The 16025-nt window shown below is 40.4% G+C and overlaps 1 protein-coding gene across 3 annotated transcripts; it reads right to left on the bottom strand.

Moving 5' to 3' along the window:
* Positions 1-3868: 3868 nt before the first annotated feature.
* Positions 3869-15190, bottom strand: LOC110501773 (lipoprotein lipase). Of its 3 annotated transcripts, none has more exons than XM_021579701.2 (9): positions 14931-15189; positions 13052-13248; positions 12751-12930; positions 7038-7149; positions 6659-6892; positions 5358-5721; positions 4915-5133; positions 4494-4592; positions 3869-4386 (listed from the first exon to the last, which is right to left on the bottom strand). In XM_021579701.2, exons 1-8 carry the CDS (start codon positions 15025-15027, stop codon positions 4499-4501), a joined length of 1497 nt encoding a protein of 498 aa, XP_021435376.2. In that variant the 5' UTR covers positions 15028-15189; the 3' UTR covers positions 3869-4386; positions 4494-4498. The 3 variants fall into 3 exon arrangements, with proteins under 3 accessions (XP_021435376.2, XP_021435306.2, XP_021435448.2); XM_021579631.2 differs by having other exon boundaries at positions 13052-14173; positions 14931-15188; XM_021579773.2 differs by lacking the exons at positions 3869-4386; positions 4494-4592 and having other exon boundaries at positions 4995-5133; positions 5338-5721; positions 14931-15190.
* Positions 15191-16025: the final 835 nt, after the last annotated feature.

The raw sequence follows: 16025 nt of genomic DNA on the forward strand, positions 1-16025 counted from the left end.
AGTCAATTGGAGGTGTACCTGTGGATGTATTTCAAGGCCTACCTTCAAACTCAGTGCCTCTTTGCTTGACACCATGGGAAAATCAAAATAAATCAGCCAAGACCTCAGAAGAAAAATTGTAGACCTCCACAAGTCTGGTTCATCCTTGGGAGCAATTTCCAAACACTATAAGGTACCACATTCATCTGTACAAACAATAGTATGCAAGTATAAACACCATGGGACCACGCAGTCGTCATACCGCTCACGAAGGAGATACGTTCTGTCTCCTAGAGATTAACGTATTTTGGTGCGAAAAGTGCAAATCAATCCCAGAACAACAGCAAAGGACATTGTGAAGATGCTGGAAGAAACAGGTACAAAAGTATCTATATCCACAGTAAAACAAGTCCTATATTGACATAACCCGAAAGGCCGCTCAGCAAGGAAGAAGCCACTGCTCCAAAACCGCCATAAAAAAGCCTGTCTACGGTTTGCAACTGCACATGGGGACAAACATCGCACTTTCTGAAAAAATGTCCTTTGGTCTGATGAAACAAAAATAGAACTGTTTGGCCATAATGACCATCGTTATGTTTGGAGGAAAAGGGGGAAGGCTTGCATGCTAAAGAACACCATCCCAACTGTGAAGCACGGTGGTGGCAGCATCATGTTTGGGGGTACTTTGCTGCAGGAGGGACTGGTGCACTTCACAAAATAGATGTCATCATGAGGACGCAACATTACGTGTATATATTGAATCAACATCTTAAGACGTCTGTCAGGAACTTCCAAATGGCCAATGACCCCAATGATACTTCCAAATTTGTGGCAAAATGGTTTAAGGACAACAAAGTCAAGGTATTGGAGTGGCCATCACAATGCCTTGACTCCAATCCCATAGAAATTTTGTGTGCAGAAAAACTGAAAAAGGATGTGCGTGCAAGGAGGCCTACAATCCTGACTCTGTCAGGAGGAATGGGCCAAAATTCACCCAACTTATTGTGGGAAGCTTGTGGAAGGCTACCCGTAACATTTGACCCAAGTTAAACAATTGAAAGGCAAAGCTACCAAATTTTAATTGAGTGTATGTAAACTTCTGACCCACTGGGAATGTTAAGAAAAACATAAAAGCTGAAATAAATAATTCTCTCTACAATTATTCTGACATTTCACATTCTTAAAATAAGTTGGTGATCCAAACTGACCTAAAACAGGGAATTTTTACTTGGATTAAATGTCAGGAATTGTAAAAAACAGTTTAAATGTATTTGGCTAAGGTGTATGTAAACTTGCGACTTCAACTGTATATCGTTTATTTCCTGATCTTACTTGGTTCCAAGTGTGTTGGCCAATCAATCCATAATCTTAATTCCAATCCGCAGATGTTCCCAGACTAACCTATCTATCAAGGCACAAGGCGAGACCCAAATCCAGACACAGGATGCAGATGGTTGGAGTCTTACAATGTTTATTGATCCAAAGGGGTAGGCAAGAGAATGGTCGTGGACAGGCAAAAAGGTCCTAACCAGATCAAAATCCAGGTGGCAGACAGGCTCGTGGTCAAGGCAGGCAGGTGGGTAGAAATTCCAGAAACAGGCAAGGGTCAACACCGGGAGGACTAGAAAATGCAAATAGCAGGAGAAAGAGAAAACCGCTGGTTGACTTGGAAACATACAAGATGAACTGACACAGAGAGACAGAAAATACAGGGATAAATACACCGGGGAAAATAAATGACACCTGGAGGGGGTGGAGACAATCACAAGGACAGGTGAAACAGATCAGTGCGTGACACCATCTTTCCCAGTACAATACCATTTTACTATTTCCTTTTGCGATACATCCTTCTATTTTACTGTGATGTCTTATGAGGGTCTTGAGCCTCTATTTTTACAATTTCTACCAAGATTGCTCTAAAAATAAACACTTTACCTAAGAGTATAATAATATTTCTCATTGATTGATCATGGTTTTTCAGATCTCCTAACAGGTTTGTATATCCATCTGTATATCCATCTGTATATCCATCTGAACACAGATATTATGACTTACAACCACTTCTGGACCTGACTCCAAAAGCAAACCACAGAAGGACAGTACCAAAATAGATGATCTATTGATTGGCAGAGTCTGCACAAGGCTGACTGTTCAATGCCCCATATTATTTTTGTGCCAAGAATGTTATATAATAGTTTAAATTGAGAAGCATGGATTGATGAATCAGTTGTTGTTTTGTATAGCAGTTCATAAACCCAATGCTATGGTACTGGGACATAAAACATATTTTATTTTATGCGGCATAGTTGTCAAACCTCTCAACCTTAAGTTAAACATATACATTTTACGAGTTAGAGTTTAGTGACAGTATTTGCTGTAATATTTGTTCTGCCTCTTCTGGAGGATGAAATTGGAATTTTAACCAACTCTGTATGGCTTCATTTAAAAAGGAGGATCATTTAAACAGGGTTCCATAGTCAATCCACCGGAAAAGGTTGGTTTTAATCTGTATATCGTCAAAAGCCCCCTTTTGAACATTGGAAAGGCTGTGTTTCTATTGTTGAAGATTCCAGTAAAAAGATGCGATTACCCCTTTTTACTTTTTATCAGACGTTCTTAACCAGAATGACTTACAAGAGCAATTAGGGTTAAGTGCCTTGGTCAAGGGCACATTAGCAGATTTTTCACCTAGTTGGCTTGGGGGATTTTGAGACCTTCGGTTACTGGCCCAATGCTCTTAACTACTAGGCTACCTGCCACCCCTTACTTGGATAAGATTAAGGAGCGGGAAGTCACTGGAAGCTTTGTTATATGTTCTGAAATTGAATGTAGATTGTGTATTATTGAATGATATTGTCTGTTTATCTCTGCTTGGATGTGTGAATGGGTTTCTACTTTATAGCATTTCTAAGGAGGATCCTGGAAAAATGTTCATGTTTACAACTATCTTTCCATTAAAGCACTCATTCCACTTCAAAATAGCAGTTCCAATTTATTCAAATATGTATATAGTCACATACAGTATTTACAGGTATAAACAGAGTGCAGATATACTTTCAGAGGTAAGAGGGTAAAAAAAAATATATATAGTAATATTCTGTACCATAGAAGTATATGCCAACATGGTATTTACACATGGTGCACTTAGCAAGTAACCACCTTAGTAACCTCCTCCCTGTTTTCAGTGCAAAAGTGTTTCATCTCCCCCTTTATACAGGCTCAATAGAACACGCAGAAATTAAATGAGTCACAATGATTTACAATACCGACCTCAAAATATATCATATTTGTTATAATTAGCCTACTCAGTGCTGTTGAATAGTCTGACATTTAGATATGATCACAATAACATTGTTTCTAATATCCTCATTACCTGCCAATTATTACCTGTAACTTAAACTATGATGCAAAGTAAACTGTGCAGTCTACTGAGGAAGGCTGTCATGTTTCTATTGTTGATGTCGACTCACTTTACAAGAACCACTCATTGACTTATTTCAGAGAAGCTACCTGTTCACAGTTATAAAATGGCATCCACAGCTAAATGAACATTATTTGGGTTATAGTTCAGCAGCAACCATGGACATGTCAGTTAAATACATCACATAAGCACTTGCAATGAAACAGAGGTAAGGGTTCTGTATAAATCGATGTAATTATTATTTTTGTTTTAAAAGGTATAATATTGTATAACATTGTAATAACGGTTATCCCACTGATATGTAGTGTAAAGGCTTGTATAAAAACAGCAGCATTATTGCTCAAGAGCTTGACTATAATCAAAGTTATCGGGAATCATTTGCATTTCGGACCTCACAATATTACTGTCTCAAAGACCATGTAAAAGATACAACTAACTATGAAAAAACATACAGTATCAACAAATACATGCAGTAGGTTAAGACAAGTTTATTGACAATAAGTTATTTTAAGGCACACTGAGTCCGATCCTACAATCACATAGTATTGAGGACGACAAAGGTGAATGCTCTGTCAGTTTAAGCATAACATAGGCAACACATGAGGTTTTAACTGCAGGTACCTCGAGGCCTCTTCTCATTCTGTCTATGGGTCGCTGTCAGTCAGAGGCACCAACGACTTTGTATAAGAACCATCTCTTTGGGGTTGCCAGAAAATCAGCAAAGACGATGGCATTCACTATCCTTTAGCACCACATCGTAGTTGATGTGGCACAAAAGCAGTGCTTAAAAAATAAATACAAATATTCACACATTTGTAATAACACATTTCTGTACACTATATACAAGGTGGAAATGTATTTGTATAGTTTGAACGACAAAATCCTTTACAGCTGCATACATTATTTTTCTAAGTGCTTTGGCAGTGGAAGGAGGGCAATTGTCTGTTGCTCCATACATTCAATATTAGCGATTCCTGAGGTTAACTCTGTAAAACAAACAGGATTTTTGTCAATGGATCTGGCAATAATGCAGGAAAAAAGTATTGAAGGAAGAAAAAAAATAGCTGTTAAAAAAAATAAAAAAATGTTTCACCTTTTTTATGTTTGTTTTTTTCTATTAATTTTACATTTTACAAATGTCACTTCCTGTTGTAAGCTGAGGGCATGAGGACCTTTAATGCAGAACAACATCCTGGAAAAGGGTCAAACAAGAATAGAATATTAAAGGTCAAGTCCACTACTTCAACATTTTTTAGGAAAATTCCACACAAAAACTATTAGCCCATCGTTGGTATAGTGCCAAAATGTTTTAAATGTCAGCAATCAAATTCAAGATATAATACTTTCAAATTACAGAAATACAGCCGGTATAATGCATTTTGCATCATATGCATCACACAGAATACAGTCCATTTCTGCAGATTTTTCAAAACGTTCATATTTCTGATGATTTTATGGATGACAATTGTCTTAATTTCATGATTTTAAAAGAAATTAGGCCTCTCAAAACTCACTTTTTCTGTGTCTCCCCGACTCTGATGCGTATTTTGTGAACCTCCACTTCAGAATCCGCAGAGTCACCTGACCACCAAGATGACACCATTTTGAGCATGGACGAGGCTGACCAGTTAGTAGACTCCTGCCACTTGAACTTTACCATCAGGAGGTCACCTATGTCTTTCTCCGCTACCAACAGGAAGGAATGGGTCTTATTGGTCGTTATCTTCTCCTTTCTGCCAATGAGAAAGTGCATAGATGCTCAACAGGTTAATGTCACCTCACTTCACAAGAACAACTAATTTACCTCTAATCATAGAATACAGTAGCACGAAAACTTGAGCTACAGACCATAAAGACTTATGTCATTATAAATGTGATAAATGGTGTCTTATGTTGATATAGCATGTGCTTTGTTGTATGGTTTAGGATTTAACTACCTGTTGGAGCAGGTACTCACAGTGTCAGCTTGAGGTCTTCAACTTCTCCTTTGGTTCCAATCAGAGAGACTGTCAGTGAAGGCTCCATCTCAGACCTGTCCACCTTGCTGGAGAAGTGGATCTTCAGCTGGTAATGATAGACTCTGAACGGCATGGAGTCTTTGGTCTTGGTGTACATCTTGATGCTGCGTGTCATGCGAATCTTTCTGATGTTGTAGCCCACGGTGTTACAGTGGTTCTTGCGGCAGCTGAGACACATTCCGCGGTCGAACATATCGTTGCTCCCGCAGCGATATGCCATGCTGGCCTCCTGCTCGTTGACCAGGGAGTCGATGAACAGGTGAATGGAACGCTCATGGGAACATCTGGGAATGTCAGTGATGGCTGTGAACATAAAGGGTATAGTTGCATTACTGGTCCACGTTCAAAAACCAGAGTTGAGATTCTCAATTGAAGGAGAAAGTTTCCTTCCCTAATATTACCATTATAGATAGTAATATCAACCTTGATCTGGGGCCCTACAATAAGAGTTATGTTGTTGGTGACCTTCTGAAGGGATTATCTCTAGCTGTGATGTTTGGGGGCCTCTGTTTTAACAGTAATGAATGGGCCTTTGTCAGGCTGACAGCTACAATGTTAGTCGTAAAGACAGATAAGCGACTAGCTGCAAAGTTACTGCAACTTCTGTTATATTGTTGTACTGACTTCACCACCCTATTGTTCACAAGCCCTGCCATCTTCAAATAAGTTACAAGTAGAGAATTACATGTCTGCCTTAGCCAATGATACATCAGTATCCAAATTAACAACAGAGTAATTGTGTGGAAAGTGATTGTGAGTGTTGTTATATACACTGAGTATACAGAACATTAAGGACACCAGCTCTTTCCATGACATAGACTGACCAGGTGAATCCAGGTGAAAACTGTGATCCCTTATTGATGTCACTTGTTAAATCCACTTCAAATCAGTGTAGAGGAAGGGGAGGTGACAGGTTAAAGAATGATTGTTAAGCCTTGAGACGTGGATTTTGTATATGTGCCATTCAGAGGGTGAATGGGCAAGATAAAAGATGTAAGTGTCTTTGAACGGGGTATGGTAGTGGGTGCAAGGTTTGTGTCAAGAACTGCAATGCTGCTGGGTCTCACACTCAACAGTTTCCCTTGTGTATCAACCCTAATTGAGGCTGTTCTGAGGGCAAAGGGGGGGGGCTACAACACAATATTGGGAAGGTATCCTTAATATTTTGTGCACTAAGTGTATGTCTAATATGTCACCAATTTTATAGTGACACAGAAAAATATCTAGATGTGATTCTCACCAAAGAGACCATATTTTGAAATAGTCTCCAGGGTGCTTTGCAGATTGCAGCCTGGCTGGAAACTGCCTCCATTGGGGTATATGTCCACATGACCCACAGGCTGCTGGATGCCGCTGCTGAAGCCCAGAGAGCCCCGTGTGAAGGTGTGAAGAACGTCCACAAAGTGAGCATCATCTGGGGACAGGCGGTGGTGAGCATGCTCTCCCTCAAAGTCTGGCCCGGCTGGGTCAAGACCTGTAAAGAGAAGGGGGCCAATCAGTGAGTAGTGGAACAAGCCAAAGCCCTATGAAGGAAAGTTCTTGCAGGCCAAAGAAGCAACTAATGATTAGCAACAGTGCTATTATCTGGTCTTTGTTTCTCTATAAGACATTATATTTACCAGTTATTCTGCCCACTTTATTAGAGGCGTGACTCCCAGCGAATCCTGCCACATGAGCACCCAGACTGTAGCCAATGAGGTGGAGGTTATCAAGAGGGATATTGGTTGCCTCCTATAAAACACATTGGAGTAAAGTGTCAAGTTCATTGCCATAGAAACTAGGAGTGTGAACATTTAAAAGTTAAAACAAAGTTGGGATCCTTAACGTTAAGAAAAATCCCTAACTCACAGTTTAAATCACAGTGCAGTTATCACAAAACATTATCTTCCGTGTTGTAGCCTAACTAGACTATACAGCTGTAAAAGGCCTGGGGGAAAGTTGCCGAATTGAAATAAACCAGACAGGAAGAGGCGAACTTTAGGCTACTTAGGTGAATTTGCGAGGCATGCAAGACAATTAAGACATTGCGAGATTCAGATTAGTAAGACATATGGTCACGGTTCTGCCTGCCTGCTCTTTCTCTTTGCTAATGACAAGAGTGTGTGTTCAGTCGTCGGTCTGTTGTATGTATAATATCTAGGCTTAGGCTATTCATGGGACCGATGTCGCCAGGATACAGAGCTATCTTCGGGCCAGTCTTGTGAGCATGGGGTAAGCTCCTCTTCGTTGCTGAGCGGGTGGGGGTGTTTTTGTCTCATAATAGGAAATTACAATAGGCTACTGGTATAGCCTGTATCGATTACACTTTTCAGATATAATGGTGTGTGGCCCCTTGAAAGCGCTTCGGCTATGGCATGTTCGTTTATGTTAGGGTAGGCCAAACCACAGCTTTTTAAACCTTCTCTGGAAGGCATTTTACTTGTCTGTAAGTGGCGTGCAATGTTCCCTCAAAAATAAATTAAAGCACTGAGCAAATTTCAGGTCTGCTGAGCACAAACTTGAACATTCTGAAAATTCTGTGCAACTTCCAGTGTACATTTACTGTGAAAATTGAGGCTATATCCTCTTTAAATTACAGTTTTAACAGTGGCCATGTAGGCTACTGTGGCTATTTGCTCATAATGTAGGCCTACCAGAGTGGCCTACCATCAACAACAATTGAGAAAATGCATCCCATAACATTTTAACATGGAAATAGCTGTTATATCATTTAGCCTACAGTAACAGCCAATGTGTGGTGTTCAATATATGCCTACATTCCATGAGACAAAAAAAAGAGGGCTTGACATTAATCTGTTTATCCACTTGGCCTTCAGACCAGGAGGTGACATGTTGAAATCTTACAGTATCAACTTTGCTGTAGCTTTCTTTTATGTCTGCTATGTCACTGCAGACACAGTCATCTGAGCCATCCGATTGGCCAGAGGTAGACCTATAGTGCACTTGATTTGCTCTGTAGGCCCACTGAGAAGGCAGAGTTTGTACCTTCAGACACATTAAATGTTTCAAAATAGCAACAGTTTGCCTACCCAGCGAGCAGGGCAGCTGAATCCGGTGTACCTACCGCCAACAGCACGAGATGAATCCAAATCAAATAGGGACACAAGTAGAGGTCGACCGATTATGATTTTTCAATACCGATACCGATTATTGGAGGACCAAAAAAGCCGATACCGATTAATCGGACGATTTTTATTTATTTATTTGTAATAATGACAATTACAACAATACTGAATGAACACTTATTTTAACATAATATAATACATCAATAAAATCAATTTAGCCTCAAGTAAATAATGAAACATGTTCAATTTGGTTTAAAAAATGCAAAAACAAAGTTTTGGAGAAGAAAGTAAAAGTGCAATATGTGCTATGTAAGAAAGCTAACGTTTCAGTTCCTTGCTCAGAACATGAGAACATATGAAAGCTGGTGGTTCCTTTTAACGTGAGTCTTCAATATTCCCAGTTAAGAAGTTTTAGGTTGTAGTTATTATAGGACTATTTCCCTCTATAGCATTTGTATTTCATTAACCTTTGACTATTGGATGTTCTTATAGGCACTTTAGTATTGCCAGTGTAAGAGTATAGCTTCCGTCCCTCTCCTCGCTCCTCCCTGGGCTCGAACCAGCAACACAATGCTGGTTAGTTAACGCACGCTAACTAGCTAGCCATTTCACTTCGGTTACACGAGCCTCATCTCGGGAGTTGATAGGCTTGAAGTCATAAACAGCGCAATGCTTGACGCACAACGAAGAGCTGCTGTCAAAACGCACGAAAGTGCTGTTTGAATGAATGTTTACGCGCCTGCTTCTGCCTACCACCGCTCAGTCAGATACTTGTATGCTCAGTCAGATTATATGCAACGCAGGACACACTAGATAATATCTAGTAATATCATCAACCATGTGTATTTAACTAGTGATTATGATTGATTGTTTTTTATAAGATAAGTTTAATGCTAGCTAGCAACTTACTGCATTCACGTAACAGGCACTCTTCTTGTGGAGTGCAACGAGAGAGAGGCAGGTATTTATTGCGTTGGACTAGTTAACTGTACGGTTGCAAGATTGGATCCCCCGAGCTGACAAGGTGATCTCTGTCATTCCGCCCCTGAACAAGGCAGTTAACCCACCGTTCCTAGGCCGTCATTGAAAATAAGAACGTGTTCTTAACTGACTTACCTAGTTAAATAAAGGTGGGGGAAAAAAATGTGTGTGGGGGGGCCGGCAAATCGGCGCCCAAAAATACCGATTTCAGATTGTTATGAAAACTTGAAATCGGCCCTAATTAATTGGCCATTCCGATTAATCTGTCGACCTCTAAACACAAGGCGATCGACTGGTTGGTGACTACTGCTCTAGAAAGTTGAGTGAAGTTCAATCTCGTGTTTCTCTCTGATTTTTCTGCATGGCAGTCCCATTGCAGTCCCGGGGCTGTGCACGCACAGTTTAGAGGCAACATTGTTGCCATGTATTCATGGATGCCAAGGGAAGCCAGGCTTCCCTCTCCAAAAATGTTTTGACCAAGAAAAAAATAAAAACCAAATGATTTATTTTGTCTCTCTGTGTTTCATAAATGTCTTTCAATTTGCAAGTATCTCACCAGAGAAAGCATCTGAGCAAACTAAACAGCGCCCTTCTATCTCAGTATGTGTAGCCTGATGCTGTCTGGTCAGAAAGAGTATGACAATGTTGCTGCCTATACCATTGAATGAAAGAGAAGCCAGCAAGTATTTGGCCTCCTTTCATAAAAAAATATATAAAATAATAGCCAATCAGCGTTGAGCTAAACTAAGTGAGCTCAGATGTGAATGGTCCTGGCACACCAAAAAAGTGTAAAGGGAAGCCAGTTTGGATTTGGCTTCAGACCAATCCCATCACAGGCCAAACGTCATTATTGACAGAAAAAAACGTGCATTTTTGTATCTCGTTGTGTTGTTGTCCTCCGGTGACTAGCTAAAATCATCCCTTTCCTAAATTAGTGATGGATAAAATAGGGATTTGGACTTGTGGTTTTACTTAATTCTCCATACTGGCCAATGATTATTACTGTGATTGTGATCCAACCATAAATGTATACATTGTGAAAGGGAGGAAGTTGTAGTATGCTGATGTTAACTAGCTGGCCTGGCGTATTGTTGCTCATGAAAGGAAGTTAGGCTAACGATCAAGTATTTTAGCCAGGTAACTGAGGACAACAAAAAGCATGTACTGTAAGACAGAGTCATAGACCATTTAGGCAACATGAAAGAGGATGGCATTGGCGTTTCTCTACAAGTAGGGTGAGTCAACATGTTTCTTTCCACTTGCACGCTCAAATACATCAGTACCATGGACAGCCTCATATTAAGCTGACGTTGATTGGACTAAATCGTTTTTGGTATCTTTTAGTTGTCACTGTATTAGACTAAGCAGAGGTGATTAGATGATATTGAAATGGTCCTGGAATAGCGGTAACGCTCCATGGTTCTAAATTAATAGCTGTTAATTAGTCCGAAAATGTCAGAAACATTACCTTGCTTGACCATACTGTAGGTCATGTAACTGTTTGTTACATTTACATGTATTTAAAACATTTTTTTAACCTTTATTTAACATGCAATATGTTTTGTGGACTTCACCGGACAGATGTTGCTCTCTGGTTCGGTATGAAACAGATGTGTGGTTGAATTTATTATTATTAATTTACACTTATTGTCTCAGCCTTGGCCTATATATCACGATGTCAAGGCATATGAACTAACGGGTTATAGAGCATACAACGCAATTATCACAACACATAGGTTGTCATATGGGTTTTTTGGAGGGGGGGGGGGGGCTTGGCTTCCCCAGTGATTTTACCCATACACCGCTACTGCTGTAAAGTATTGCCGCTTCTGAAGTGGGACTAACTTCCATCACTACGCAACAAAAACTGTCAATCCTAGCCTGCCGCCTGGGCGCAGATCACTCTTTCCTTAAAAAAAAGTACTTTATAGTTAATTAAATATCGCAACTTACATTTAGTAGAAAGAAACCACATCTAGCTACCCTAAAGGGTTGCCGTAGATAGAAATTCATTGCCCAGCCCTAGCGGTCATACAGTGCCTTACAAATGTATTCATCCCCTTTGGCGTTTTTCCTATTTTGTTGCATTACAACCTGTAATTTAAATAGATTTTTAATTGGATTTCATGTAATGGACATCAAAATTGGTGACGGGAAATCAAAGTTGGTGACGTGAAGTAAAAAATAAATAAAAAACAACAACAACTGAAAAGTGGTGTGTGCGTATGTATTCACCCCCTTTGCTATGAAGACCCTAAATCAGATCTGGTGCAACCAATTACCTTCAGAAGTCACATAATTAGTTTTAAAAAAGTCCACCTGTGTGCAATCTAAGTGTCACATGATCTGTCACATGATCTCAGTATATGTACACCTGTTCTGAAAGGAGTCTGCAACACCACCAAGCAAGTGGCACCATGAAGACCAAGGAGCTCGCCAAACAGGTCAGACACAAAGTTGTGGAGAAGTACAGATCAGGGTTAGGTTCTAACAATATATCTGAAATGTTGAACATCCCATGGAGCACCAGTAAATCCATTATTTTTTTTAAAAATTGAAAGAATATGGACCCACAACAAAGAGACCAAAGATAAGATTGGAGTATCTGTCCAAAGGACCATTTTAAGCCGTACACTCCACAGAGCTGGACTTTATGGAAGAGTTGCCAGAAAAAAGCCATTGCTTAAAGAAAAAAATAAGTAAACACGTTTGCTGTTCGCCAAAACATATGGAAGAAGGTACTCTGGTCAGATGAGACTAAAATTGAGCTTTTTGGCCATCAAGGAAAATGCAATGTCTAGGGGGGGGGGGGGGGGGGGGGGGGTGAAAAGTTATGTTATGCTCAAGTTCTTTTTTTTGGTATTATTTCTTGTTTGTTTCACAATAAAAAAATATTTTGCATCGTCAAAGTGGTAGGCATGTTATGTAAATCAAAGGATACAAACCCCCCCAAAATATATTTTCATTCCAGGTTGTAAGGCAACAAAATAGGAAAAATGCCAAGGGGGTTGAATACTTTCGCAAGCCACTGTACATACTCAATAGCACCATTATTCTGCATTGTGAATTAACATGGAATTTAATGGGGGTTTTTAATCGTTTTAAATGGAAAACTCATACAAACAAATTGCAGTATAAGCGTAAGAAAATGTTTCCATTTGTCACATCCCTAATAGAAACAATTTACAGTAAATCTTTGTACTTTGTTACCTATGTTTATAACATGTTATTTATACTTTCTCTGAAAAACAGTGCAGTGACTTGGAAGTTGAGTCACCGTACAAACCTCAAGCCAGTCAATGAAGTGAGCGATCTCTTGTCCCACCATCTTGGTGTCCTGGGCGGCTACAGGATAGTGGTTCTGGGCTGTGTGCAGCCAGTCCACCACGATCACATTGGCATCCTGCTCTCTCTCATATAGCGCTGACACCAGTTTGGCCACCCAGCTCTCAAACAAGCCGCTCACCTGTTGCAGCGGAGAGAAAGCACAATTTTTTTTTGTTAGTGACGGGGAATCCAAGCCCTTGAGCAATAGTTGTGAAGGACTTCATGTCACAGACATGCTGCTACAGGTTGGAGGGGCTTACTGTCCAGCCATGGATCACAAGAAAAGTTTTAGAGGTGCTGTTGAAAGTGCATTCTTTGAGAGACTCTGGGTTTCTGGGGATGATGTAACAGATGTCATCTTCTGGCATCAAAGGCTTCCGGAGGGAGAATTTGGTGTAGGCATGAGGAGTGGCATCGTTCTTTTGAAACAAGTCCTTGAAGTTGTCCATTAAATTATCTAAGAGAGGAATGTGAACACAACACATTGGCTTTAGAAATATTTGTATATTAATTGGACCATAAACCAGACAGGCAGAATGCAAGACAATGGAAAGTAGCTGTAGGCCTATGGATTATAAAATGTTTTGATCCATGCTGCTATTTCTAATCTTAAATCACACTGGTGGTGGTTGGGATGCCTGACTGCACAGGCCCCTCAGTACCAGGGGGGCTACTAGGGTTCAGTTGGTCAGACAGACCCCATAGAAACCACAGCTTTTCCCAGCTTTGTTCCTCTAGCTCTGACAAATCACACAGGGTATAAAAGTAGCTGCATTCACAGTGGGTCAGCGTACTCCTTGGCCAAGGCTATAGGTAAGCACTAAGCTACTGCACTGCAATGAATGGAGGTTGCATTCCATGACGGTTAAAGCAGACACAAATATGTTATATTTTGAATAATAAATAGACCATAGCCTTTGTATTCATATGCAATCTGACAACATCTATGTCTTACTTCAAAATTGCAGAAGACCTACAACAAGTTTTGTGTAAAACTTTTGAGTTTCTGCAGCCTATCTATACTGAACAAAAACATAAATACAACATGCAACAATTGCAACGATTTCAGTGAGTTACAGTTCATTTAAGGAAATCAGTCAATTGAAATACATTCATTAGGCCCTAATCTGTGGATTTCACATGACTGGCAGGGGCACAGCCATGGGTGGGCATAGGCCCACCCACTGGGGAGCCAGACCCAGCCAATCAGAATGAGTTTTTTCCCACAAAAGGGCTTTATTAGACAGAAACACTCATCAACTGTCAGAGTGGCTGGTCTCAGACGATCCCGCAGGTGAAGAAGCCGGATGTGGAGGTCCTGGGCTGGTGTGGTTAGACGTGGTGTTCGGTTGTGAGGCCAGTTGGACTTACTGACAAATTCTCTGAAACAACGTTGGAGGCGGCTTATGTTAGAAAAATTTAACTCAACAGCTCTGGTGGACATTCCTGCAGTCAGCATGCCAATTGCACTTTCCCTCAAAACTTGAGACATCTGTGGCATTGTGTTGTGTGACAAAACTGCATATTTTAACGTGGCCTTTTGTCCCCAGCACAAGGTTCACCTGTGTAACGATCATGCTGTTTAATCAGTTTATTGATATGCCACACCTGTCAGGTGGATGTATTATATTGGCAAAGGAGAAAATGGTCACTAACAGGGATTTAAATACATTTTTGCACAAAATGAGAGAAATAATATTCTTGCGTATAGAACATTTCTGGGATATTTTATTTCAGCTCATGAAACATGGGACCAACACATGTTGCATTTTTATTTTTGTTCATTATCTTTTGTCTACTTTTATGTCCAATATACATCAACATTAGGAATTTTTTGAATCCCTATTTATAGTAACCTTACTCAAATTGCGCATGAATGAATGGGCGTTCAGTCGAATACTTGAGGTCATATCCTATACTAACAATTTAGTCTACGTCATCACAAAATCCCAGAAATTTGATACAGCCTCATTATTTAAGTGACAGTATCTAAAGGCTGTCAATTACATTTATAATAATCTGAAAAGTTCGATTCTTCAGACAATGTCATTTTAGCGGCACAAATGCATTGTTTTCTAATCAGATCACAAAACGGAGAATAGTAATTCTCAACAGTAGTTTCATGGATTAGCTACTCACCAAGGGTATGAACGGAGTGGTCCTCTTCCAAAAACGAGACAGACAATACTGAATTTAACACAAGAAAGTAAAGACATTGCACTTGCAACCCTTTCATTTCTTTTCAACCTAATAATTCTTATTTGGGGAAATGTCAAGTTTGCAATCACAGACCCTAAAAAAATTAATCGAATGTAAACCGTGACAATTTTCCACCGGTTAGAAGAGATCCGGTGCGTTATGTAGCGCGTAGTATTGCTATCTGAACTACCTTGAAGTGCCCGGTTCCTAAATAGGACCTCTCCCTCTGTCGCAAACCTATTGGTTGCTTTTACCCCGCGCGGGGAATTAGGGTATAATGTAAGACATTGATAACTGGCAATGAAGTTAATAATTTTATTCAAGCGATTGTTATTTACTATGTGAAATAGCATAGGCAAATGTTAAATCAGATCTGAGTAGACTGAATTTGCTGTTGCCCATAGCTACAAATGGCCTTGCTCTTGACTTCATGAGGGAAGTTTCATGTCATGTACTGTCATGTTGTCTTGTCTCTGTCCTTTCCCTTCACCCTGTCTCCCTCTGCTGGTCGTTGTTATGTTACCTTTTCTCCCCCTCTTTTCCCCAGCTGTGCCCTGTCTCCTCCTAACTACCTCGTCACCCCGTTCCCCACCTGTTCCCTTTTTCCCTCTGATTAGGTCCCTATATCTGTCTCTGTTTCTGCTCCTGTCCTTGTCGGATTCTTGTTTGTTTGTGTCATTCATGCCTGAACCAGACTGTCGTCATGTTTGCTGTAACCTTGTCCTGTCCTGTCGGAATCTGCCGGTCCATCTGAGCCTACCTGTGTGTGGTAATTAAAGAAGCTCTGTTTAAGTTGATTCGCTTTTGGGTCCTCATTCACGCACCGTAACAGAAGAATCCGACCAAGAATGGACCCAGCGACTTCGGATCCTCTCCACTCAGCCGTCGAGATCCAGGGAGCGATGCTAGGCAGACACAAGCAGGAATTGTCTGCTGCTCGACATGCCGTTGAGACCCTGGCCACCCAAGTCTCCAACCTCACAGAACAGGTTCACCATCTCCGCCTCGATCCACCGGCCACTTCCAGGGCTTTCG

Source organism: Oncorhynchus mykiss, chromosome 1 (assembly GCF_013265735.2).
Source record: "Oncorhynchus mykiss isolate Arlee chromosome 1, USDA_OmykA_1.1, whole genome shotgun sequence".
Taxonomy (NCBI): domain Eukaryota; kingdom Metazoa; phylum Chordata; class Actinopteri; order Salmoniformes; family Salmonidae; genus Oncorhynchus; species Oncorhynchus mykiss.

Bases quoted from the DNA above. Each gene is read 5' to 3' on its own strand.
- LOC110501773 (XM_021579701.2), bottom strand. From the start codon at position 15,027: ATGAAAGGGTTGCAAGTGCAATGTCTTTACTTTCTTGTGTTAAATTCA. The intron at 7,150-12,750 runs GTTTGTACGGTG...TGTGTTTTATAG, and splicing joins ACTTCATTGACTGGCTTGAG to GAGGCAACCAATATCCCTCT. The intron at 5,134-5,357 runs GTGAGTACCTGC...TCTCATTGGCAG, and splicing joins GAAGACCTCAAGCTGACACT to AAAGGAGAAGATAACGACCA.